General features: G+C 35.1%; 1 protein-coding gene and 1 pseudogene across 14 annotated transcripts in view; both read right to left on the bottom strand.

The window, feature by feature from the left end:
* Positions 1–27,974, bottom strand: part of AKAP9 (A-kinase anchoring protein 9) — a 175,745-nt gene that overhangs the window by 33,387 nt on the left and 114,384 nt on the right. For 7 of the 14 annotated variants that reach the window (XM_074379403.1, XM_074379405.1, XM_074379399.1 and 4 more), the window contains 10 exons: positions 22,708–22,870; positions 21,913–22,125; positions 20,887–20,925; positions 18,602–18,834; positions 17,516–17,635; positions 13,004–13,180; positions 12,041–12,145; positions 3,943–4,095; positions 3,411–3,590; positions 1,507–2,580 (listed from right to left, as the gene is read on the bottom strand). In XM_074379403.1, coding sequence (XP_074235504.1) covers positions 1,507–2,580; positions 3,411–3,590; positions 3,943–4,095; positions 12,041–12,145; positions 13,004–13,180; positions 17,516–17,635; positions 18,602–18,834; positions 20,887–20,925; positions 21,913–22,125; positions 22,708–22,870 — 2,457 coding nt within the window. Of the gene's footprint in view, positions 1–1,506; positions 2,581–3,410; positions 3,591–3,942; positions 4,096–12,040; positions 12,146–13,003; positions 13,181–17,515; positions 17,636–18,601; positions 18,835–20,886; positions 20,926–21,912; positions 22,126–22,707; positions 22,871–25,286; positions 27,144–27,974 lie in introns of those variants that run through there. The other 7 variants (XM_074379407.1, XM_003921194.4, XM_074379412.1 and 4 more) reach the window with 2 other exon arrangements.
* Positions 16,021–17,507, bottom strand: LOC101037636 (interferon-induced transmembrane protein 3 pseudogene; annotated as a pseudogene).

Genomic DNA, 27,974 nt, shown 5'->3' with positions numbered 1-27,974 from the left:
TGTTAATTATTTAAAACTTACAGTAACTTAGTTTCAATGAGTGAGGAAAAAGCCAGAGGATTATTATTCTTTGTAAAATACATTATATAATTATAGAACTGTAATTTATCAGTTAATCTCCTGGTGTTTAGAGAAGACTGAAGTCCTGCTACCCAAAGTTATAAATTTATAAGGTGAGAATTTGGAGGGAAGAAAAGCTCTTGTCCTATCCATCATATGCTAAGAAATAACTGTGATTTCAGATCTTTACATAAGTAAACTTACAGAGGTCAACTATGCATTTTTACTTAAAATGGATGAAATCTATTATCAGGTATAAAATTTGTAAAAGCTGTTCAGGTGCGGTAGCCAACGCCTATAATCCTAACACTTTGGGAGGCCAAGGCAGGTGGATCACTTGAGGTCAGAAATTTGAGACCAGGTTGGCCAACATGGCAAAAACCCTCTCTACTAAAAACAAAATACAAAAAAAAATTTAGCTGGGCGTAGTAGTGTGTGCCTGTAATCCCAGCCGCCTAGAAGGCTATGGCAGGAGAATCATTGGAATGCGGAAGGTGGAGGCTGCAGTGAGATGAGATTGCAGCACTGCACTCCAGCCTGGGTGACACAGTAAGGCTCTGTCTCAAAAAAAAAAAAAAAAAAAAGTAAAAGCTAATGATATGTCACTTACATATTAATTAATTCAGTAGATACTATTAAATAATAGTTTTTTTCTGAAAAAGTTTGTATTCTTTACATATTCACTTAATTTACATATTAAGTCAATCCTAATATATTTTCATACTTATTAATACTTAAAAGGAATGATAATATATAACATGCATATTAGAAGGAAGTTAAGAAAAAAATCCACCTAAGTCCTAAAGGAAATTTGCTAAAGTTAATGTTTCTTAGTTTCTTCTCACTGTTCCATTAAAATAATGATGTTAATGAAATAAACATCATATTTGATGGCCACAAAATACAGTCTGTATCCATTACTTAATCGATAATAATATGACTACACAGTATTAACTTAAATTTGGCCTGAGGCTGTCTCTGTCTTGAGTTCCTATGTAAGGAACTGCAACCTAACTTAGGAGTATGTAAGCAAACTGAAAACCTAACTTAGGAGTATAATAGACAGCCAAGTCTTAGCTAATGACAAGCAGTCCACTGAGCAGACCATGTCCAAATAAGGCAAACACCTAGCTGTAACTAATCAAGCTATTTCTGTACTTTATTTGGTAGTTCTGTCTACAAATATTCACTGGCCACTGTTGCACAAAAGAGATTTGTGAAACTCCTCAGGTTCTGAGTGCTACCCAATTCATGAATCCTTCTTTGTTCAAATAAACTCCTGTAAATTTAGTTTGTCTAGTTTATCTTTTAACAAGAGTTTATTTTTTTATAAGTGGTATATTTTTATTAAAAATCTCTTTTGTATAAATTGCTAGATGTAAACAGAACACCATATTTAGTAAATTCGTAACTATTTAAGTGAAAATAATAAAATACAAAACTAACCTTGAGAACTTCAAAATCCTGAGGGCTTCTTTTCCTTTCTTTCCCTCCCTGTTTTTTTTCGTTGCCCTCTAATAGCTTTTGTAGTTCTAGCAGCTTCTTTTCTTTTTCTAAAGCATTTTTCTCTGCAATTTCTACTTGTTCTTTTTCTAAAATCAAACTAGTATGCATTTCAACAACCTGGCTTTCTAATTCTGATATTCTTAAGGTTAATGTTGATACATTTGACACTGACTCATCTTCTCTTAGTTGATTTAAATTCTGTGTATTTGTTCTCTCAGGTTCTGATGAAATTCTTTGATTATCTTGACAGAACTTTGCATATTGCTGAACTGCCTCAAGTTGGATTTGACTCACAAGAGCAGCAGCCACTTTTTCTTCAAGTATTTTCTGTAGGTTTATAATCTTCTTTTGAAGCATTTCTATTTCAGACTGGCTTTGTTCTTGCATATCTTTTATTTGTTTATAGCACTGGGTAAGTTCTAAGTCCTTTGCACTAACAGTGCTCTCAAGTTGTAACAACCTTGTTTCCAAATTAATTATGGAACCTTTACCATTTTTTTCAAAAGATTTGAGATATGTCTGATTTTCTAGGGATTTAAGAGCATCCTCTGTAAGGACTACTTCCAGTTCAGGTTTGTCTTTGCTCAGATCATCTATAGCTGTGTTAAGAGTTTTCCCTGGTATACTCTGAATGTTTTCCATACTTTCACGTTCTCTCTTTAAGCTGAATAATTCCTGTGTTAGCTGATACATTTTAAAATTGGTTTCTTTAAGTACATTTTTTGTGAAGGTCATTTCTTCATTAGTGGTTTCTACTTGCTGTTCCAAGGCCAGCTTTTCAGCTATAACCATATCCAATTGATGTTTTAAACTGTCTGCTTCTTCTGGGAGGGAATGAGCATCCACTGATGTCTTCTGTCCAATATTTGCCAATTCCTGTTGAAGTTTTTCAATCACTTCATTGAGCTGCTCTATTTCTTCTTCTCTATTTCTCTTCACACATTCTTGATCACTCATCAAACATTCTATTTGGGTTTCAAGATCCCTTATCAGTTCATTTTTTTCTTCAATAACCTATTAATGAAAAAGGTAACATACATAATACATATGTATTTATATTTTGAAAATTTTACTTTATTTTAGGGCAACACCTGAAAGAGATAATCACACAGAAAAATAATATATTACTTCTCAGACATACTACCTTACTTTAATTTCATTATAGACCAACATCTCCCCCATCATATCAATCAAGGCTCAGAAAGTTCTGCTAAGTACAAAGTAACATAAGCTTTTAGTTGCAGATTCTCTATTAGGAAAATAGTCAACATCAATACATCTTATTTGAAAAGGATTAGGTGTGGAAATAAAGTCTACAATTGATGGCACCAAAGGTAATTACCTTACTTAACTCATATTAAATAGAAGAATTTATAACAGATTTGGTTAGAACAATATGATAAAATCTAAGTCACAGAGCCTCTCTGAAAAACATTAAAATCCTTTGACAATATTAGGAGGGGAGAAAAATATATACAAATTATTAAGCCAATGTGTCTTTGCTTTTTTTTTTTGAGACAAGGTCTCACTCTGTCACCCAGGCATGATCATGGCTCACTGCAGTGTGTGTGCCACTGAAAGTGTGTGCCACCACGTTCAGTTAATTTTTATATTTTTTGTAGAGACAAAGTTTCACCATGTTGCCCAGGCTGGTCTTGAACTCCTGGGCCCAAGCAATTCACCCACATATTTGGCTTCCCAAAACAGAAGGATTACAGGTATGAGCAACTGTGCCTGGCCACCAATGTGTCTTAATAAATTAAATGGGAAGCAACATTATAACCATTTTGCCCTTTAAAACTCAGGCTCATATTAATTTCATAATCAATTTTATATGAATATACCTTGTTATCTGTTGTAATTTTAAGTTGCTGCTGGAGTTTCATAATTTGTTCATTTAATTGGTCAATTTCTACCTCTTTTTCCTGTATTATTTGAGCAAATTTCCCAAAGAGCACATGTTGGTCCTGCGTAGACATAGCATCAGATTCCTTTATGGCAAGTCCCAGTTTCTCCATGTCATCCTAGGAACAAAATAATCATCACAGTTGGATATATCATTACATGTCATTTTCAGAACATAATTACAAAAGATAATAGAGCCTATAATGTACAATGAATAAAACTAGAGATACCATATGGTTATTGTAAATCAACAATTCTTAAAATATTTTGATACATAATCCTAAAATTTTCATTTCTGATATACAGATGTTCAGGTTGGGCTGAAAATAGGTTCTATGCAAATGTGTCTGCCTGTTAATGTCCCTCTATTAACTACTATTTAACAGCTAGATTTACCGAATGTTTAATAAAGCCAATATAAGACTGAAACTATGAATTATTTATAGTTAAGAGTGTTTCTAAACTAATTACCTTAAATAATTTGTTTTCTTGTTCAAGTTCTTGCAGGCGGGTAGTGGATTCCTTTTTCTGTATTTCTAATTGCATATGTAGTTGTTGAACTTCTTCATTCTTATTTTCCAGTTCTTCTCTAAATTGTTCTAATTGCTCTTCTAAGTTTGTAATCTTTAATATAAAAATTATCAAAAGAGAAAAAATGTTTATACAAATGTTTATCAAGATAAAATGAAGAATGCTATATTAGCTTTACAACATATGTATGCCTAGAACATGAGTCATAAGACTAAAAGAATGTGGTTTTTCTAAGCCAGGAATAACCTGTGTTACCTGTGTGGTTCCTAGGCATGTTCAAACTGGCCACCCTTAAACTATTCTATGCAAAGCAGAGAGGAAACCTGAAGAAGGATAAAAGGAGCCATTTCCTAACTAAATATCTTCTCATGAAGCAGAGAAGTCAAAGAAGGAAGGGGAAGAGTCCATATAGTAAATCTTAGTTTATGTTATATTTAGTTGCTATCAAAAGGCCTAAAAAAGTTGTAGAATTGTTTGTTTTTTTAAGTCACTGAATAAGACCAACTCATTTTAGTCTACAAATATCTAATTAACTCATTAAAAGATCTGGCTGCCATGTGGCTTGTTAAGCAAAGGAAGCCGAGGTAGAAACTAAGACTAGGAGGCCGGGCACAGTGGCTCACGCCTGTAATCCCAGCACTTTGGGAGGCCGAGGTGGGTGGATCACGAGGTTAAGAGATCGAGACCATCCTGGTCAACATGATGAAATCCCGTCTCTACTAAAAATACAAAAAATTAGCTGGGCATGGTGGCACATGCCTGTAATCCCAGCTACTCAGGAGGCTGAGGCAGGAGAATTGCCTGAACCCAGGAGGCGGAGGTCGCGGTGAGCCGAGATCATGCCATTGCACTCCAGCCTGGGTAACAAGAGCAAAAATCCGTCTCAAAAAAAAAAAAAATAAATAAAATAAAATTTAATTTAAATTAAAAAGAAAGAAAGAAAGAAAGAAAGAAACTAAGACTAAGAGATCCTTAGGTCTGAATTACAAAAACCTTAGAGTAAATGAATTTTACGGTTTCAGAAGAAAATTAGATAGTTCCTATAGGTAGGACAACAGAAATTTATTTAATTATTTTGAGGATGGGATGGTTTATCAACAATGGCAAAGCAACTGCTTTTTGATGCTTAGAGACTGAAACTAATGAATATTAAGAACTAGTTATTTTTATATTTAAAATTGGTTTTGACAGAGGATAGTAACATTCATTTAACTCACTAGTTTGTTGCTACTTAATACAAAGTGAATGAATAATTTCATTTATTTATTTATTTATTTATTTATTTATTTATTTATTTATTGAGACGGAGTTTCGCTCTCGTTACCCAGGCTGGAGTGCAATGGCGCGATCTCGGCTCACCGCAACCTCTGCCTCCTGGGCTCAGGCAATTCTCCTGCCTCAGCCTCCTAAGTAGCTGGGATTACAGGCACGCGCCACCACGCCCAGCTAGTTTTTTGTATTTTTAGTAGAGACAGGGTTTCACTATGTTGACCAGGATGGTCTCGATCTCTCGACCTCGTGATCCACCCGCCTCGGCCTCCCAAAGTGCTGGGATTACAGGCTTGAGCCACCGCGCCCGGCCTGTGAATGAATAATTTCTAAATGTCTATTTGCCTCATGATCAAAATTGCTGATCAAAAAGCAAATGAAGATGCAGGAGCATCTCTGTTATCTAAGACAACAGAGCCTGTCCTTGGGAGCACTTAGTGATAAGTGGCTCAGAAAGCAGCCTATAAATAACTTACAGCCTTAGAAACTGAAGGAGGGCACTGCTGATTAAACACTAACAAATCACATAATGAGAACCATATCTGAGCATTGGTAAGTCCTTAAAAATCAGTTAGCTTAGCATTTCTTAAACAGAAACAGTATTAGTACTAGTAGTAATAGCCATTACTTGTAAATAGTTTACTGCTAAACACTGTACAAAATGTTTTTTATGTATTATTTCTTATGTAACAACCTTATGAGATAAGTTCTATGAGTATCCCCATTTTAGAGATGAGGATGGGCATCACAGAGAGGAGGAATTTGTCTTGAGGCCACATGGCGAGTATGTGGAGAAGCCAGCTTTTGAACCTGACAAGTTTATCTCTGAATCTTCCACTCTAAACTATCACTTATCCTGCTTCGAATAACTAATGTCTAAGACTTACACTTAAAAAATTTTCTTTAACCCTGGTTATTAAACTCAGTAGACACTGAAATACATTTAATGACTGAACATAAATAATTATCAGGTTCTTGAAAATTGTAATGATTATATCTTCTTCAAAGTGTTCTAACATAGTATTTACAACTATTCTTACATTTCTACAACTACTTTGACAACAAGATATTATTTTAAAATTAACACGTAAATAGTTATTTAAGTTCAAAATTGCCACCCTACCTCACATGACATTTCCTTTTTTCATTCAACAGTTTATGACCAAATTCTCAACTCTGTGATATGATGCCTTGCTATTCAAAGTGTGGTCTTGGGAGTGGTAGAGGTAGTATCATGTGGGACCATGTTAGGTGTGCAAAATGCCATGTTACTCCCCAGACTTGTGTTTTATTTATTTATTTTTATTTTTGACTCATTTTATTGTTTTACAGTAATCAGATAGGAAATGAACTCTATTATATCTTCCTTTTTAACCATTTTTTAAAAAATATACTTTAAGTTCTGGGATACATGTGCAGAACATGCAGTTTTGTTACATAGGTGTGTACGTGCCATAGTGGTTTGCTGCACCCATCAACCCGTCATTTACATTAGGTATTTCTCCTAATGCTATCCTTTCTGTAGCCCTCGACCCTTGCAACAGGCCCCAGTGTGTAGTGTTGCCCGCCCTGTCTCCACGTGTTCTGATTGTTCAACTCCCACTTATGACTGAGAACATGCAGTGTATGGTTTTCTGTTCCTATGTTAGTTTGCTGAGAAGGATGACTTCCAGCTTCAACCACGTCCCTGCAAAGAACATGAACTCATCTTTTTTATGATTGCATAGTATTCCACGATGTATATGTGCCACATTTTCTTTTATTTTTATTTATTTATTTTTGTACTTTAGGTTCTGGGGTACACATGCACATCATGCAGGATTGTTGCACAGGTAAATACATGGCAAGGTGGTTTGCTGCCTTCATCCCCTCATCACCTATATCTGGTATTTCTCCCCTCATTATCCCTCCCCACCCTCCCCACCCCTGCTGTCTCTCCCCTAGCCATCCCCTACTGACTGCAGTGTGTGATGTTCCCCTCCCTGTGTCCAAGTGTTCTAATTGTTCAACACCCACCTATGAGTGATAACATACAGTGTTTGGTTTTCTGTTCTTGTGTTAGTTTGCTGACAATGATGGTTTCCAGATTCATCCATGTCCCTACAAAGGACATGAACTCATCATTTTTTATGGCTGTGTAGTATTCCATGGTGTATATGTGCCACATTTTCTTTAACCAGTCTATCGATGATGGACATTTGGGTTGGTTCCAAGTCTTTGCTATTGTAAACAGTGCTACAATGAACATACATGTACATGTGTCTTTATGATAGAACAATTTATAATTCTTTGGTATATACCCAGTAATGGGATTGCTGGGTCAAATGGTATTTCTATTTCTAGGTCCTTGAGGAATCGCCATACTGTCTTCCACAATAGTTGCACTAATTTGCACTCCCACCAACAATGTAAAAGTGTTCCTATTTCTCCACATCCTCTCCAGCATCTGTTGTCTCCAGATTTTTTAATGATCACCATTCTAACTGGTAAGAGGTGGTATCTCAATATGGTTTTGATTTGCATTTCTCTAATGACCAGTGATGAGGGGCATTTTTTCATATGCTTATTGACCTCATCGATGTCTTCTTTCATAAAGTGTCTCTTCATATCCTTCACCCACTTTTGGATGGGTTTGTTTTCTTCTTGTAAATCTGTTTTAGTTCTTTGTAGATTCTGGATATTAGCCCTTTATTAGATGGGTAGATTGCAAAAATTTTTTCCCATTCTGTTGGTTGCTGGTTCACTCTAATGATTGTTTCCTTTGCTATACAGAAGCTCTGGAGTTTAACTAGATCCCATTGTCTATTTTCACTTTTGTTTCCATTGCTTTTGGTGTTTTAGCCATGAAGTCTTTGCCTATGCCTATGTCCTGAATGATTCTGCCTACATTTTCTTCTAGGGTTTTTATGGTATTAGGTCTTATGTTTAGATCTTTAATCCATCTGGAGTTAATTTTAGTGTAAGGTGTCAGGAAGGGGTCCAGTTTCTGCTTTCTGCACATGGCTAGCCAGTTTCCCAACATCATTTATTAAACAGGGAATCCTTTACCTATTGCTTATTTTTCTCAGGTTTGTTAAAGATCAGATGGTTGCAGATGTGTGGTGTTGCTTCTGAGGCCTCTATTCTGTTCCATTGGTCTATATCTCTGTTTTGGTACCAGTACCGTGCTGTTTTCATTACCGTGGCCTTGTAGTATAGTTTGAAGTCAGGCAGCGTGATGCCTCCAGCTTTGTTCTTTTTGCTTAGGATTGTTTTGGCTATGTGGGCTCTCTTTTGGTTCCATATGAAGTTTGAAGTGGCTTTTTTTTTTTTTTTTTTTTTTTTAGACAGAGTTTCGCTCTTATTACCCAGGCTGGAGTGCAATGGCGTGATCTCGGCTCACCGCAACTTCCGCCTCCTGGGTTCAGGCAAATCTCCTGCCTCAGCCTCCTGAGTAGCTAGGATTACAGGCATGCGCCACCATGCCCAGCTAATTTTTTGTATTTTTTTTAGTAGACACGGGGTTTCACTATGTTGACCAGGATGGTCTCGATCTCTTGACCTTGTGATCCACCCGCCTCGGCCTTCCAAAGTACTGGGATTACAGGCTTGAGCCACCGCGCCTGGCCTTGAAGTGGCTTTTTCCAGTTCTGTGAAGCAGGTCATTGGCAGCCTGATGGGGACAGCATTGAATCTATAAATTACTTTGGGCAGTAGGGCCATTATCACAATGTTGATTCTTCCCAACCATGAGCATGGGATGTTTTTCTATCTGTTTGTGTCCTCTCTTATTTCATTGAGCAGTGGTTTGTAGTTCTCCTTAAAGAGGTCCTTTACATCCTTTGTTAGTTGTATTCCTAGGTATTTTATTCTCTTTGTAGCAATTGTGAATGGAGTTCACTTTTGATTTGGCTCTCTTTAAGTCTGTTATTGGTGTATAGAAATGCTTGTGATTTCTGCACATTGATTTTGTATCCTAAGACTTTGCTGAAGTTGCTTATCAGTTTCAGGAGATTTCGGGCTAAAATGACAGGGTCTTCTAAATATACAATCATGTCATCTGCAAATACAGACTATTTGGCTTCCTCTTTTCCTAATTGAATATCCTTTATTTCTTTTTCTTGCCTGACTACTCTGGTTAGGACTTCCAATACTAAATTGAATAGGAGTGGTGAGAGAGCGCATTCTTGTCTTGTGCCAGATTTCTTTCTTTCTTTCTTTTTTTTTTTTTTTAAGAAGACAGGGTTTCACCATGTTGGTCAGACTGGTCTTGAACTCCCGACCTCAGGTGATCCGCCTGCCTTGGCCTCCAAAGTGCTTGGATTACAGGCATGAGCCACCACGCCCTGCCATCTTGTGCAAGATTTCAAAGGGAATGCTTCCAGTTTTTGCCCGTTCAGTATGATATTGGCTGTGGGTTTGTCGTAAACAGCTTTTATTATTTTGTGATACGTACCCTTGACACCTAGTTTATTGAGGGTTGTTTGCATAAAAGGCTGTTGAATTTTGTCAAAGGCCTTTTCTGCATCTATTGAGATAATCATGTGGTTTTGTCTTTGGTTCTGTTTATGTGATGGATTATATTTATGGATTTGCATATGTTGAACCAGCCTTGCATTCCCAGGATGAAGCTTACTTGATCATGATGAGTAAGCTTTTTAATTTGGTGTTGCATTCTGTTTGCCAGTATTTTATTGAAGATTTCTGTGTCAATGTTCATCATGGATACTGGCCTGAAGTTTTCTTTTTTAATTGCGTCTCTGCCCGGTTTTGGTATTAGGATGATGTTGGTCTCATAAAATGTGTTGGGGAGGATTCTCTCTTTTCATATTGTTTGGAATAGTTTCAGAAGGAATGGTCCCAGCTCCTCTTTGTACATCTGGTAGAATTTGGCTGTAAATCTGTCTGGGTGTGCCACATTTTCTTTATCCAGTCTATCACTGATGGCCACTTGGGTTGATTCCAAGTCTTTGCTATTGTGAACAATGCTGCAATAAACATACATGTGCATGTGTCTTTACAGTAGAATGACTTATAATCCTTTGGGTATATACCCAGTAATGGGATTGTTGGGTCAAATGACATTTCTGGTTCTAGATCCTTGAGGAATCACCACACCGTCTTTCACAATGGTTGAACTAATTTACACTTCCACCAACAGGGTAAAACCATTCCTATTTCTCCACATCCTCTCTAGCATCTGTTATTTCCTTCTTAATAATTGCCATTGTAACTGGCATGAGATGGTATCTCACTGTGGTCTTGCTTTGCATTTCTCTAACAACCAGTGATGACGAGCATTTTTTCATGTTTGTTGGCCACATAAATGTCTTCTTTTGGGAAATGTCTGCTCATATCCTTTGCCCACTTTTTGATGGGATTGTTTTATTCTTGTGAATTTGTTTAAGTTCCTTGTAGATTCTGGATATTAGCCCTTTGCCAGATGGATAGATTGCAACACTTTTCTCCCATTCTCTAGGTTGCCTGTTCACTCTGATGATAGTTTCTTCTGCTGTGCAGAAACTCTTTATTTTAATTAGATCTCATTTGTCAATTTTGGCTTTTGCTGCCATTGCTTTTGGTGTTTTAGTCATGAAGTCCTTGCCTATGCCTATGTCCTGAATGGATTTTCTTCCAGGGTTTTTATGGCTTTAGGTCTTACATTTAAGTCTTCAATCCATCTTGAGTAAATTTTTGAATAAGACTTGTGTTTTAACAAGATCCCTGGGTGATTCGCATGTGCATTAAAGTTTGAAATGCACTGGTCTAAAGCACTAACTTTCCTCTTGTAAGTAGCTGAAGTTCAGATGTCCTATCAGAGAATTCACTTCCCCCAAATGATACTATGGGACATTCTTTTCTCTTATTCAGTCAGGTTCCAGTTTAGTACCAGGCTCTCTTATTATTGAGCCTGTAACCACCCACAACTAGAAGAACATTATTAAGATTTTAAAATGGTCTATATTTGCTTTAATATAGGCTGGTTTATATTTATTTTAATCTTGTTTAATTTATCTAATAATTATAATTAATATTTACATTAATTTACATCTATTTTTGTTTTCTTTTTTGCAAAGTGTTTTTACCTCTTTCAAATGTACACGTCTCCTTAATTACACAGTAGATTCCTTGACATCCAGTGCTGGTTTTACAACTGGACACTGATGCTCCATGTGCAAGAGCTCGTTAAATGTTGAATGGCAGTCTTTAATACTTCTCACCAACAAGACAAAACAGGCCCCAGTGCTTGGCAGTATAGTATCACAAGGGCTTCTGACTCACAGAAATCTGAGAGGTATTCTTTTTGACCGTTTAATGTGTGACCATGATCAAGTTATTTAACCTCTTAAGGCCCAGTTTACACATGTGCAAAATGGAGATAACAGAGCCTGTCGTTGGGAAGAGTCTAAGTGTTAACGGTAAAAGGCATTTAAAATACTTAGTACTGTCTAGTTACATAGGCCTTAACAAAATTAACTATTATTATTTATTATTGCTATCTGTAAGCTAGATTTCATTAGCTCTACAGAGAGCTAAAACCTATTGAATATAACTTTTTCTGAAATCCTTCCATTCCTTTCCCTGTTTAGTAAATTATAACTCTGTAATTCTATAGAATTATATATATATCACGTTTTCTGTCTTCAAGGTCAATTTTATCACTGAGCTGAGAAAGAGCCTCAAGTTGGGTTTTAGATCACAAACTCCATTAGTTTCAAATGATATTTTCAGGGTAACTGATTTAAAATAATTCAAACCCCACCATGTCATTTAAAAATAAACTCCTTACCTCTTTTTCCTTTCTGTCTATGGCATCTCGCTCAGCCTGTAATTGTACTTCCAGAGACAATTCTGGTTTAGCTTCTATAGCTCCAAACTGTTTTCGGTCTTCCACCTTTAAATATATAAAAATTTTCTCAAAATTTCATAAATTAAATCCTGATTATCCAGGTTTTTTTTTTTTTTTTTTTTTTTTTGAGGCAGCAGTCCTATTTCTCCAACTAGAAAGTCTACTTCTAATTAATGAATAATAAAAACGTTGGCCAGGTACAGTGCTCACGCCTATAACCCCAGCACTTTGGGAGACTGAGGCGGACGGATCCACCTGAGGTCTGGAGTTCAAGACCAGCTGCCTGACCCACGTGGAAAAAACCTGTCTCTACTAAAAATACAAAATTAGTCTGGCATGGTGGCACATGCCTGTAATCCCAGCTACTTGGGAGGCTGAGGCAGGAGAATCACTTGAATCTGGGAGGCAAAGTTGCTATGAGCCAAGATCACGCCATTGGATTCCAGCCTGGGCAACAAGAGTGAAACTCCATCTCAAGACAAAAAAAAAGTTGTAGATGCTCACTTTTAAATGTATTTTCTGTAAACTCAAACAGGAATTTTTGACAATTAAAATTCATTCCTCGGATAAAATGAATGGATCCCCTACCCATTTGTGCTTTCTGCAGTATGATGGGGATGAATTTCATTCCTTCTTAGTTTGGGGTAAAGTATCAAGCTAAACTGGTACCCGTTTTTCACTTAGCTATTACTGATGGCTAAAAGAGTAATTAATTCTTCTAGTTCAACTACTTGTCCCTTCTCAAGACTAAGATATGCAAGCAACATGATATAAGAACAAACAGAAATGGTTATGATATCAACAGATAAACACATTCTGTAATAATACCTACAAGAAGTCGACAATTTACTAGTACCCTTCATTAAAACACTTAATAAAGTTAGTCCAAATAAAATGCCATACCTTTTGAAAAGTATCAGCACTCACGAGCAGTGCCTGCTCCAGTTCTCTTACTCTGAACTCCAGTTTCTCTATTTCTTCATTCCTCTCTTGTATATCCCTTTGAAGCTGCTCTTTAGAGAGCAAAAGCTCACTGCATTTGTCTGTTTTTTCTTTCAGATGATTTGTTAACTGTTCAACCTGAAATATGAGGCAAAACATTTAAGTTAAAAAAATTTCAGCAAGCTAGTCAGTATAAGTTGAGTTATCCCTCATTTTGGATATCTAAAATCCAAAATGCTCCAAAATCTGAAACATTTTTGTTTGTCTGTTTAAAAAATCGAGTCTCATTATGTTGCCTTAGGCTAGAATGCAGTGGCTATTTACAGGCATGATTGCCATGCACTACAGCCTCAAACTTTTGGGCTCAAGCAACCCTCCTGCATCAACAGCCTGGCACTACAGATGCACAGCACGAAGTCCAGGTCAAAATCTGGAACTTTCTGAGCACTGACATCATGCTCAAAGGAAATGCTCATTGAAGAATTTCACATTTCCAATTAGGATGATGAATAGGTAAATATAATGCAAATATTACAAAATTCAAAATATCTGAAATCTGAAACGCTTCTCTCAAGCATGTTAGATAAGGAATACTCAATGCATATAAAACCTATCTTCACTTCAAAAATTTTTTTTCCAAAAATTATTTTTAAATGTTATACTAATTTCACTTTTTATATAGATGCAACTGTTGTTTCCAACAAACGTAACATTTTACAAGTTGAAAATATTAAGCAACACTAGTAGATGACACGTAACATTGTTTTCACATAATTCTTTTAAAGAGTTTTTTCACTTTTTTCAGAATTTTAAAATAATTTATTTCACATAAGTGTTAATAATTGAGAGAAATAAAAATGATTATGTTTGTGATCATTTGGAGTACAGACTAACACTGATAATGTCTAAATTTTTTTTCAGTTACACAACTGTTTACAGAGTTCTTTTTTTTTTTTTTTGAGACGGAGTTTCACTCTTGTTACCCAGGCTGGAGTGCAATGGCGCGATCTCGGCTCACCGCAACCTCCGCCTCCTGGGTTCAGGCAATTCTCCTGCCTCAGCCTCCTGAGTAGCTGGGATTACAGGCACGCACCACCATGCCCAGCTAATTTTTTGTATTTTTAGTAGAGACGGGGTTTCACCATGTTGACCAGGATGGTCTCGATCTCTCGACCTCGTGATCCACCCGCCTCGGCCTCCCAAAGTGCTGGGATTACAGGCTTGAGCCACCGCGCCCGGCTACAAAGAGTTCTTTCTCTTAAGACTAAGACTTTCTCTAGCTAGGAAGTGGGAAAAAATGCATTTTTCATAAGGCCGAATTATCTAATGGCACAACCACACTAAATCCTAATAAAGATGACAAATTTGCAGAGTACTGATTTATTCTTATATGACCCAAATAAATCTTTCATGGACTATATTTTGAAAACAGTCATTGGGAAAGCTTTTTCCATCTATACATTCCATCAGCCTAGGAAAGAGATAAGGATGAAGGAGAGTGAGAGGGACCTGTGCACCTTGAAGATTTCCCTATGTGTCTCTAGTCTTGGTTTCTCCTTTAACTAAAATAATGATGTGTGCCAAAACCTATTGCCTAAGAATGATATGCAGATCCCTTCAAGTGAATGGTTCTGTGACAGAAGAATACAAGAAGGATTAGCAGTATTGTATGAAAAGTGGGGAAGGAAAGCTTAGTTTAAAAAAAGCAACATGTGATGGTAAGAAATAAAGTAATTCTAGCTTTTTTTTCAGTGAAATATTCTGAGGAAATTATCTATAAAATGACAGTTATTTCTCAGAACATTAAAAGAATGCAAGCTTCACCACAATTTTAGGTTCACAGATGATAGCAATAAAGCCACTGATATGTGCAGTCAGTTTTAAAGAGAGAGGAAAAAAAAAAAGCTGCTGAGGAGAAACTTTAACAATAAATTGACTAAGATTTAGAGTAAGAATTTTTTTTTTTTTAATCTTGAGAAAATCAGAAGCTAAGAATCAGATCTAGCAAAGTAAGGTGAGAAATAGATTACAATGTTCTTAGGGAGAAAAAAAACATGCATATCTTTGCTAGTTTCTTAAAGTTTTACAAGTGAAGCAGGCCAATGTTTTCAAATAAAATATAACTACATAATAGGAAATGACAGCGTAGGTTCTAGAGCTTAAATATTCTTTGAAGTCCAACAAATGACTATTTTTTAAAAGCTGAAAATATATTTGTTAGAAATAGGGCAATGACTAGAAACTGGAGACTGGTAACTTTTGTACTACTGTAGTATATAACATTTTATTACAAGGAGTTCACAGGCACTCTATACTTCTTTGGCTTTCTTTTAAGAGAAATGAATCCACTAAACTGTTTAGAAATTACATTCGAAATAAAAATTGTTTTCAGAAATAATACTAAAGTGTTCACTATGTGCCAGGTCAACATTCCTATGATGTGGGTGCTATTACAATCTCTGTTTTAGAAACGAAGAAACAGAGATTTGAGAGGTTAACTGACTTAGTTATTGTCACTAACTAGTAAATGGCAGAGTCATGATACAAACTGGGATTGCCTTACCCTAAGCACAATGTCTTTATCACCATGACAAGCCATCTTTAGGTAATTAGACAGTGAATCCTCTCTCATTCATGTAACATTCATTTTGGAAATGTGGAGTTTTGACTACGTTTCTAAGAGAAAAATGGGCAGTTGGAGTGAAAAAGGAGAAGCAGGGAGACTGGTTAAGAGGCTACCACAGTGATCCAGGCAAACAATGACAACTGGGATGTAGGGAGATCAACAAAAGTGCAAAGAACAGAAAGATGTAGTGCAATCTGACCCATCAATGGGTTGGAAGTAGGAGTTGAGAAACAGAGGGGAATGAAGGCTGATTCTTGTTCTCAGCAATGGGACAGGTTAGAAGGTACAGAATTTACTGAGATGAAGAAGGAAAATGTTTTATGCTTTTTTTTTTTTCCAGGAGCATGTGCACTTTATTGAACGCCACTGCAGAAAAGTGTGTGAGGGTAAAGGGCTGATACAGGAAGGGCTGGGGGCAGGGCGAGGGATGGAAGCTGGAGTACCAGGGAGACACACAGGTCACGGGCAGAGCCCCTGGACTGGGTGATTCCTCTGGATCTACTGATAGGCTTGCAGAATCAGGATTGGGATGATGATCATCAGAATGGTCATGATGATGCCCAAAATCAGGGCCCAGATGTTCAGGCACTTGGCAGTGGAGGCGCAGGCCTGGGCCCCGGTCAGGTTGCCAACCATCTTCCTGTCCCTAGACTTCACGGAGTAGGCAAACGCTATGAAGCCAAGGCAGCAGGAGTTCATGAAGAGGGTGTTGAACAGGGACCAGACGACATGGTCAGGCACAGAGGTCTCGCTTCGGATGTGGATCACGGTGGATGTCGGGGGTGCAGGGTTGTGGGGCACCCCCAGCACATCCACCTCATGCTCCTCCTTCAGCATCTCATAGCTTGGGGGACGGTCGGCGCTGGCGGGAGTGAAGAAGGTTTGGACAGTGTGGTTCATGGTGTCCGGGAAGATCGACCGTGGTAGCGTTGCTGGGATGCTTCTCCGGAAAATGTTTTATGCTTATCTTTCTCTGGTAATGGCTAATCAGGAATCAAGACCTCTCTTTTGGACAGGTTAATTTCTGAGACATCTAAGTGGAGATAGGGTAGGCACTGGATATCCAATTCTGGAGCTTAACAGAGATGTCAGGGATGGAAGTACAAACGTAGGGTCATTTATATATGACTGCTTGGGAAGAGGCAATACATTGGGAATAAAAAGGGGCCATTTACTTTTTGGGGTACTCCATCATTTAGGTTGGGTAGGAAGTTCTGAGGTACTCCATCATTTATGTTGGGTAAACATGACCATTCTGATGATCATCATCCCAATCCTGATGTTGGAAAAGGAAAAACAAAGACTAAGGAGAGAGATCAGTGGAGTAGGTGTGTCACAGAAACCAAGAGAAGGAAGTATTTCTGGGAGAAGGCTGCAATAAATGCCTCTGAATGGTTGAGTAGGATGGAAACAGAGGTGGATATTAGCTATAGCCATGAGGCTCTGGGTCACCTTAACAAGAACAATTTAAATGAAGTAGAAGGTATAACCCTACTGAGAGATAAGGGTTGGATACTTCATTGGAGTGGACTAATAAGAGAATGAGAAATGAGAAAGAGTGAAGACAGATTACTCTTTTGATTACTTTTGTTAGGAATGGGAATAAAGAAATAGAGTTTATTTAATTGGGAAATACTAGAAGACATATGCAGATGGAAATGATTCCAAATTTCAACACGAATGATTTTTAGGGTTAATTATCTTCTCACACTTAAATAATATTAAATTTTCTAATTTTGAATTTACATCAACAGAAATAATCCACTTTTAAGTTTTTCATGATGTACATCTTAATTTACCTTTGATACAAATTACTGTAAGGTGGGCAATATAGGTAACGTTCTTACCTCTCTAGTTTGATGTTCACTGATAGGCTGGAATCGAGGAACAACCTTAAGTTGCTGTTCTAGTTTCTGTATTTCCTGTTGGAATACGTCTCTCTCATGTTCTCTATCAATGGCTTGCTCCTAAAGTTTAATAATAACAATGATAGTAACTCAAGAAACAGTATTTAGTGAAGCTATTATTTCTGACTTCTCCATTAGTTATGTGTTAGTTTTGTTTGAAGACCAAGGACTGATGATCATGGAATATCCCAAACCACAAAAGTTTTAAAAGATAACATTTTATTTTTTTGTATGGCACAAAAAGAAGCCTTTTTGGGCTTCTCAACAAAAATTAAAGTATTAATATTTAACTATTTTTTGAAGTACTTTTTTTTAATTCAAGTAATATTAAACACAGGGTGAAAAAATAGTCACCTTAAAATGAATTTACTTTTCTAGAACAAAGGAGGAATTCCACTGTTGATTTAGTCGTTAAACAAAATAATTAAAACAAATTGTTTGGTACATCAATTTCCTGAATCCTAATCTAGGTTTTATGCCTAAAGTTATAAAATGAGTAAGAATCTGATTCTCTGATCTATGAAGAGAATATTAGGCTTATGTGAAATCTAAAAAGAAAACAAAATGTGAAATTAGAGATTTAACATCTTTTTGGAAGAGAGTAATGGCAGCACAATCACTGTGCCAGGCCTATTTCCAATGGTCACACTATTACCTGTATCTTTTACAGATGAAACAGTGGTGGTCCATTATCTCTTTGCCTATCTTAGTCTGGTTAAATAAAAAACTAGAATTAGCTTCTTATCTGAATTTGAAAAGGTAAACTAGTGGGGCGTAGTCATACTTTTTATTATGTATAATTCAATATACGATGAAATGTACTGATTTTAATTCTGAGTGCTGCACAATAAAAATTATTGGAATCTTAAATTGGAATAGTACTTTTTGATCAGTTGGTAGAAGAGACTCCTAATAGAACACTGAAAAACTAACTCAAGTCTTTTCGTAACTTAAAATTCATAGCCTAGAATACGAGCAAAGAACATTCCACTGAGAAAAATCGATATTCAACTTGAGAATACTTACATCTAAAAATTTTCTCATTTTTTCTAACTGCTTTTCCAGTGCTTGGTTTTGCTGTCTTAAATCCATTAGTTCAGCATTTTTTTCTTGTTCCAGCTCTATAAACCTACTGACTTGTTCTTCCACATCTATTTCTAAAGCTTTCACTTGTTTCTGAAGGTCATCGCGTACTTTTTCAGCTTGACACTGTACTTCTAGTTTTTCCTTCATTAATTTTTCTGTCTCCTGTAGTAATTCTGTTTATTAATACAAAGTATATGGAGTTAAATGACAATGAATGATGTTATGATAATGAAATCCCTGATAACTATGTCCAAATTTTACCTTCATGAAATAAAAGGCTAAGAATTATTTTAAATACACATGACAAAGTAAATATTCTCTTACGAAAATATCAAAATTACATTATTTCTACATAAGTAAACAAGATCTTAATAAAATTATATGGAATTAACCAAAAAAAAGTGTCCTGTCACTAAAAATAATATTTTTGTGAAAACAAAATAGCAAATGACCAAAAAGAATCTATTTTTACTACTGGGCAAAGAACAAAGTGTAATTAAATTCAAGCACAGAAAAAATTCACTGTTTTTTTCACCTCAGGCAAAAAGCAATTCATTCCAAACCCACAAAGTCAATTTTATTTGCATACACAATAAACAGTAGATTAAACACTGTAAATCTTTAACCAAGGCAAGTAAGAGTTACAGAAGTATAAACAGATATAATTGAAATTTCCTGTTAGTCTTACCCCTTATTAGATCCATATTCCTGAGTTGCTTTTGCATGGTCACATGTATGTCAATCAACAGAAAACTGACATGTATGACAGGCTGTGTGGTGTAGTGTTTAAGAACATACTGTAGGCTCGCCTGGGGGTGGTGGCTCACACCTATAATCCCAGCACTTTGGGAGGCTGAGGCGGGTGGATCATGAGGTCAGGAGATCGAGACCATGCTGGCCAACATGGTGAAACCTCGTCTCTATAAAAAACACAAAAAAATTAGCTGGGCTTGGTGGCGCATGCCTGTAGTCCCAGCTACTTGGGAGGCTGAGACAGGAGAATTGATTGAACCCAGGAGGCAGAGATTGCAGTGAGCTGAGATCACGCCACTGCACTACAGCCTGAGTGACAGTGGGTGACTCCGTCTCAAAAAAAAAAAAAAAAAAAAAAAAAAGAACGTACTGTAGGCTCAACCTAGCCCAGCAACTTACCTCCCACATGACAATTATGATGATGTCCTTTAGTTTCCTTATATGTAAACTGAGAATAATATTATTACTGATTTCTTAGAGTTATTTTGGCGTTAAATGAGTTAATATATGTAAAGAAGAATGTCTGAGGTATGGTAAGCACCATGTGTTAGCCATTATTATTATTATTATTAATATAATAACAAAGTATATGTAGCAAAAGTAAAACAATCTTCTAATGAAGAAAATGGAAAGAACATATCCCTGCAGTCTTTAAACTAACTGGTATGCCAACATTGTATTCAGGACTAGGAATCTCTAGAAAATAACTTTCCTTTTAAAATAATACTAATATTAGATGTTAATATAAAAATAAATCACCAGAAAGCCTCTTACTAAATTTCATTGATCCTTTTGCTACCATCATCTTACATACTTCCTGATTTAGAAGGAGCATTTTAAAAACTCATAGATTCAAAGAGCTTAATATATTTGTTAAATGTTTTCTTAAAAAAATTAAAATGGCTAGGTGCAGTGGATCACACCTGTAATCCCAGCACTTTGGGAGGCCAAGGTGGAGGCATCACCTGAGTCCAGGAGATCAAGAGTAGCCTGGCCAAAATGGTGAAATCCTGTCTCTACTAAAAGTACAAAAAATTAACCAGGCGTGGTGGCTCCCGCCTGTAGTCTCAGTTACTCAGAAGGCTGAGGTGGAAGAACTGCTTGAACCCAGGAGGAGGAGGTTACAGTGAGCCAAGATCGTTACCACTGTACTTTAGCTTGGGCAACAGAGCAAGACTTCATCTCAAAAAACAAACAAACAAACAAAAATCAAAATAGCTTTAAGCTCTATACAAAAATAGACACCGTAAGATGATGGTCAGTATGAATCTCAGATGTTAATTTCAAATGAAAATATGTACTTTTATCGTAAGAAAAGTTTTTTTGTTGTTAAAGAGAAAAACTGTAAGTATGAAACAAGAGCAACACTGCAAAACTAGAGATATGTTAGTTGGTTGAAAATCCAGAGATCACCCACATTTTGGAGTTATCTCTACCACCCAAACGGTGGCCATGCAATTGTATACACACACCTGCTCCCGGTGCTGCATCGACTGCAGCATCTACTAGTCCTAGGAGAATAGAGAAAAACAAAACAAAAAAAAGACACAACGAAAGTAAAATTTATATGTCTTCTAATTCCTAAAATAGAATAATGCACATGCACACATGTGTATCAAAAGCAAGAGTTGAAGACATTGATTATCACTGGTAACATTTTGAGAAGTTCCAGTATTTCTCAAATGTTTTCCATGTATGATATATCCTTTCCACATTAAAAATTCCAAACTAAACCTGTTTAATTAATTTGAGCAGCCAAAGAAACTTAACTATATTACAATTCTATATGCTGTATTTGTAAACTGATAAAGTGAAATCAGTGAAACTTCACATTTAAAAATCCAACTGTATGTGTAATAAAAAACTGAGAGGACATGGTAAACAGGATTTAAAGTTCCATCGTTACAAAGACTGACATTTACTGCTAAATAAACTTTCACTTCAAGATATTACTTAATTTCTTATTTAATGAAAAATGAAAGGGTACTTATAAATTTAAGTGTTATTTGAACTCCTACTTAGATTAAACTCAATGTCAGCCTACCAGCCACTGACCTTTTTAAATCTACTCTGCTTACAAGTCAAAAATCCCTTCCACCTGCTCATTACCAGTGCCAGATCAGTGCTTTTAGATATTTAATCCAAGTATACATTTTTGCTGCCTCTCTATTAGAACTAAACCTTACACACATTTTAAAATATCCTGCCTCATTATTTGCAGATTTCTTCTGAGGCAGAAGTTTGAGGATAAATGAAGAACTATCTTTTCCTGTTAACATCTGCCCAAGGGAAAACAAAAACAAAAACAAAAACAACCTGATTCCACATGATTGGCTAATAGGACATTTATCTATAAAATAGATTTTCTTATAATTTTTCAAATCTCTCTATCAAATGTATGAATAATGGCACTGAAAGAGGAAAAAAAGCCACTGCAAACCTTTGAAGAATATAATAAAATCAGAGAAATGTTTCGTACAAATTCTGAAAATACATACGTTGTTCGACTGGGCCCGCCTCTGCTTTCATAGCTTCCTTTTGTCTGGACAGTAATTCTCTTTCTTCTTGGATCTGCTGTTGGTCTGCCTCCAATTCTTGCAATCTGTTACTTGCACACAACAACTCCTGCTCAAGGCGATCTATTATATCAGATTTTTCCTGAATTTGCCTTTCAAAAAGAGTTTTTTCATCTGCATAGCCATCAATGACACCTTATAAAATAAAATTAACAAAGAATGGAACTATTACTTATTTCAAATTTAACCACTAGGTTTTAATACAAACAACAAATGGTGTACTGTTAGCAAAACTTTCCATCATTCCAACCTAATAAAAGTTTTGAATGAATTTGCTGCTCATTGCAGCAATGATTAACCTTTAATAGGGTATGGTCAATGCAGACATTTCTTTGTTTACCATTGTGCATAAACATGAAATTTTTCTGAATTTTCTTACATTTTGCTATACTAAAGTATCACATCACGTAGGTGTAACTCACTTTACTAAACATATATAAACAATAAGTTTCTGGAGACCTGAATACAAATTAGATGCTTGTGAACTAAATCACACTTTGATAATTAGAAAGTTGGTATTTTTAGTAATTTTAGGAGGCCAATACCCGTAACAGCAGAGAATAATAAAAAGAACATAGGGCTTTAGAGGTTCAAAGCCTGGAATAACCATTTAATGGTAATGGTGCCCTTTAACAATTTAATAACATCTTTTAGCTTCAGTCTCTATTTTAAGACTGAAATTTCTCTACCCTTAGTTGTCGATGGCAAATTGCTCACCCTCAGCCTTACTGAGCTCCACAGCTAGCTGTTCTCTGGCCCTGGACTCCTCATGAAGGCGCTCTTGAAGTTCCTCTTGGCACTTAAGGGACTCTGTTGCTTCTTGTTTCTGTCTAAATGACTCACGCATCAATTCTGTTTGTGTAACTTTCGCATGTTCAAGCTAAACAAAGAGGGAAACAATACATAAAAGAAAATAAAGCATGGAAATACTAGTTTTATTCTCCATTAAAGCTGGAAAAAAGAAGGATTTTTAAATAAAGATATATTACTGAACTGTGGTCAATTAGATATTGCCAGTGCATGCTAAGATTAGCAGGTTGGATAAATTAGAGACAAGTAAATTGCTGTGTACAACTTTCTGTAAAGTGATGTATTCTAGCTTTATTGAACAAAAGAATATGCTTCTTTTGGAATATAAACCACTTTAAATCAATGGATGTGTAGTTTATCATATGCAAGAAGATAAAAGTTAATGAAGCACAGGAATTTATTGTATTTTTAAAAGAATTTTATGTAACTATATGGTCTATGATAAATTTTATTTTACATTTAGTATTTATTGACTGTGACTCCTCTAGTATTTGCTATATACTTTTGGGGACTAATAATACATGATTAATACCATGGCATCAATTAACAAAATCATATTGGCACAACGAAATGAAATACATTTAAAATCCATGATTAATAACAGTCTCACAGTAAAGTAGTAAGAATTTGTAAATTTATATATAAAGTACTTTGTGCATTAAAAAGATATTACTACATTTTAAGCTTAAAATATGATCAAATGTAGTGGTTTCTAATTTATAGTTACATGTCTATATTATAAAATCACGATAATATTAAAGAATATTTTTAAAGACTTCTGCTCTTCATATCTGAGTGGTATTCGTCATAGCAAATGGATTTCAGAGTAAACTATAGCTTTTGATGGCCACTTTAAATCAATTTCCAAAATATCCAGTATGTAATTATTCTTGTTTTAATAGAATATTTTAAATATCATATATAACTTATTTGAAATTAACATGAATACACATATAAGACTCATAATAAAAAATTAATCATACATTTAAAATTATAAACTATTTCCTAAAATACTCATGATAAAATGTTGTTACCTCAAAAGAAATAGTTTTACTTTTAACTGGCAAGAGTTTTTCCTTTAAATGTGGATAACTAATATGATTAATTTTTATTACAAATAAATATAACAATAAAGTATGAACTAATTTATACACAACTACTTCCTGAATTTAGTCACAACCCATATGTTAAAACATAACAACTGCTTTTACATACACATATGTCATTTTTTTCTGTTCATTATATAATGATTATCTAGTAAATACATCTGACTAAAAAGGATATGCATTTTTTTTTCCTTTTTCAAATTTACTATAGGGATACAACAAAGGATTTACAACAAAATAAATTCATGTTTTAGTAAGTAAATTAAGTCTTTGCTTCTATGTTCTACTTCTTGACAAGATTTAACCAGCCTTAAAATCCATTTAAATATTTATCATAAGACCACAAGAAAAAAACTTCAGTTTTACAAAACAAAAAAAGTGGAACAATCAAATACATCTAGCAAAAAAAAAATTCATTTATTATAGCAGATAAGATCCATATTTTACTGAGATAAGAGTCACCATTCAAATGTTCATCCAAATACTTAATAAAGAATTTTCTTCCATTCAGAGTGTGTTTATTCCTAACATCTACAAAAATATGAAGTACATAAAAATTTAATATTCAATATTTCTAAAGTATTTAAGAAAGTTATCATTACAGTAAAAGTATATATAAAGTATCAGTCAATATTCTGTCACTTTAATATAAAAGTTGCAGAAGAGGTAACAAAACTATTCTGAAAACCATATGGCTTGTTAAATATTAGCTAGTACAGTACAAAACTCTGAAAGTCATAAAAGATGCTGAATAACTTTTAGTTATACTGAATAACTTGTAGTGAACCTGAAATACTAAATATTCAAGCCTTTTTATGCTAAATACTCATCCATAACAATGTTTACAAAATATATTTCATATAAAAAGCAGAAAAGGATGTTGTTCCACAAGATTAGGAGGAATATTAAAAACAAAAAATAAGTTCTTTAGGTTAGAACCCAAGCTTCCTTTTTTCCTTGTCTGGAACAGCCAATATATCATATGATTATAAAGGTTTCCTAATTGCTCAATGACAATTCACTTAGCTGTTTTATAAGTATCACAATACCTAGTCTCTCAAATATAATAATCATTCCATTTTTATTCAGGATTGGTATCATAAACATACAAAAGCAAGAATCTTAAGGAAAAGCCGAATCTTTTTAAACAACCTGCCTGGCATTGGAGAAATGTAATACTATCTCATTCTGCTTTCTGTAATTAAAAATGTAGCCAAGTTGGAACTCAGACCAAATTTAGCCCTTAAGTACGTCTAGGATGAATGAGTAGTAACATATCAACAACAAAACAAGGTTCTATTCCATTTAACCTTAATATAGACAATCAAAATTTAATTTCTCATTATAGTGTTTAACTAAATGAATACTTTTTATACTTACTGAATAAGGAGGGGTAGGCAGTGAAATTTTAGAAATAAGCTTTAATATATGCCCATTTCTTTTATGAATAAAATGGAAAATAGAAGTATTAACAATTACTGAGTTATTTTCATCCAAATGTTCACATAGAGGAAAAGGATGTGGTAAAGGCACGCGAGATTCAACCTCATAAATGTCTTCATCTTGCTCTTCCAACCACGGGCCACTGAGTTTAACAGTTGCCAAATAGGTGCTGTAAGAATCCATCCCAGAAGATACAGCTGCCAAACTTCCTAATTTGCTTTATCAATTTTCTAATACATTAAAAAGTTCCTCTTATTAAGATCTACCATAGCAATATAAAAATTTATTAAGAAAACATATAAAATTAATTCATAATTCATACAACTGCACAATAAAAGGAGGGGGAAAGTACAGGAAAAAAAACCTACAAATCTAAAAAAACTAGGACTCTATCAATCTTCACCCCACCTCAAAAAAACCCAAACAAAAACAAAAACCAAAAAACAACAAAAGTAAAAATAAAAGCAAGCAAACAAAAACACCTTTTAAACTAGAATAACTAAGTCCTTGAAGAGAAGAATAAAAATATAAACATCTAATCAGATGAGCAGCAAAACTGCTTTTAAGATTAAAGATGTCTGGTAATAAGTAAGCCTTCAAAGCAGAACCTGGCAGGGAAGGTCAAGTTTGAGATCTCCATAGCAGCAGCCTTGAGAAATGCAGTTGCAACATTATTTCCCTTGCTCTTTCTGCTTCACTCTATTCAAAAGGAAAAGCTCTTCTGAACTGAGCTATTCAAATAGCCGCTCACGCTGAGCCAAAGGATTCTAGTCAGTGTCCCCTGAGGAAAAGGTCAGAACAGAGGGTGTGGTTTAATGTCTTTACCTATAGGTACACTGACAGGTGGAATGTGAATTAATACACCCACAAAAAAAGCCTGCCTGACAGGATCTAAGTTCCACGTCAGGGCTTTGAAAAGGGCATTTAGACACGTTTATAATGTTTCTAAGATAAGCTGGTGTTTTTCCATTCCATTAAAAAATTGCTTTAATTTAAAAATGTGAAATAAATTATGTTTGAGTCCACATTAGTAATAAGTTATTCAAGTATATCAAATAATCATAATTATTTCTGGAAAATTAAAACTTCCTTTTGTTATTTCCTTAGAAATACTACCCATCTTTCAAGAAGCCACTAAAACTATAGACATTTCAGTTTTAACATATTTTCACATTGTTTATAGAGTACACGTTAAAGAAAAAAATTCTTTTTAAAGCTACACCATATATAATAGTTGAAAATTATACCACTTAAGGTATCTTATCAACCCTGAATAAACTTTAAAAGCCCAAGTTATATATAATAGCCTTCTGGGTAGCTCCAGAAACCTGAGCAATAGTGAATAAATAAGCCACTCAGAATTTTAGAAGATAACTTACTTTTTAATATATTTTCAATAATGAAAGTTGTTTTAAAGAAAGGAAAAGCCCTCATTTTGGTGTTTTTCTATCTAGTAACTAAATATCCTAAACCCACAAAGCCTCTATTTAAATGGAAAAACCCATGCTTAATACCAACGCAAATCTATTCTATAGCTACTCACATTGTAAAGTTGTTTAAGCCAGTACTCAAACCGTTTCAGGGTAGGTAGGCTAATAATTAGGGCAGAGAAAATGACATTTTCTACAGAAAGCCAGCATCTACAGGGAGAAGATGGCTTGTGGCTATGGAGGGGCAGTTGCCTCTTACAAGTCTAGACTAGACAATAAAAATTTTTTGTTTATTAGGGTTTCTTATGCAACACTCCAGTTAGTCTTTGAAGGTGTCTTAACAACATACGTTCACAGACTAACTGGAGGGTTGCATAAGAAACCCTAATAAACACCTATACAGGACAGAGGCCTAACCTTATCACTGCTGCAGCTAAATGTGACTTTAGTGGGGCTCTGACAGACAGAAGCTGTCACTATCCCAGCTGCTCAGCCTTATGGACTGTGGGGACCCATGTTTAGCTTATCAAATATCTCTTAAAATACTCTTTCCCTGCTCCCTCTGCAAACTACAGTTTGTTTTGATAATCTGATAGCCAATTTCTCTTTTTTGAAGCAAAACCAAAATCTGTAAATAAGAAATAGCCCTTTATAAATAATAACATTTAGGTCAGGATAAAACTAACTACAAAGATAAGACAGAAAAATTACTGAGAAAAATGGACTCAAAAAAGTAACAGATTAAGATGATTCAGAAAGGGCAAAACAACCCTCATAACAGTATATTAACTGATGGAAGAGTATATTAATTGATGTTCAGAAAGATGATCCTGAATTAAAACAATTGAAATTACAGTTTATTATTTCACCTATTTTTGGAAGCATGTAAAACTTGCTTCCATCCATGTAAAACAAAATCCTGTAACTAAGTAGTTATATTAGGAACCCAGGTCAAGGTAAGATGCTTACACAAAGAAAATAGGGTAAAATTAGGGCAAAAAAGACTTGAAAAGCAGTATTAAATAAAGATGATTCAGGATAGTGGCATACATCCCTTGTAACAATAGTAATATTAACTGATGATATATTAATTGATGTTCAGAAAGGTGAATGAATTAGAATAATTCAAATCATATTCTATCCTGCTTCCCCACTCTATTTTAGAAAGCATATAAAATTTCTTGCAATCAAAAAC

The sequence above is a fragment of the Saimiri boliviensis genome, chromosome 10 (assembly GCF_048565385.1).
Source record: "Saimiri boliviensis isolate mSaiBol1 chromosome 10, mSaiBol1.pri, whole genome shotgun sequence".
In the NCBI taxonomy this organism is placed as follows: Eukaryota; Metazoa; Chordata; class Mammalia; order Primates; family Cebidae; genus Saimiri; species Saimiri boliviensis.
This window is presented reverse-complemented; position numbering and strand designations above follow the sequence as displayed.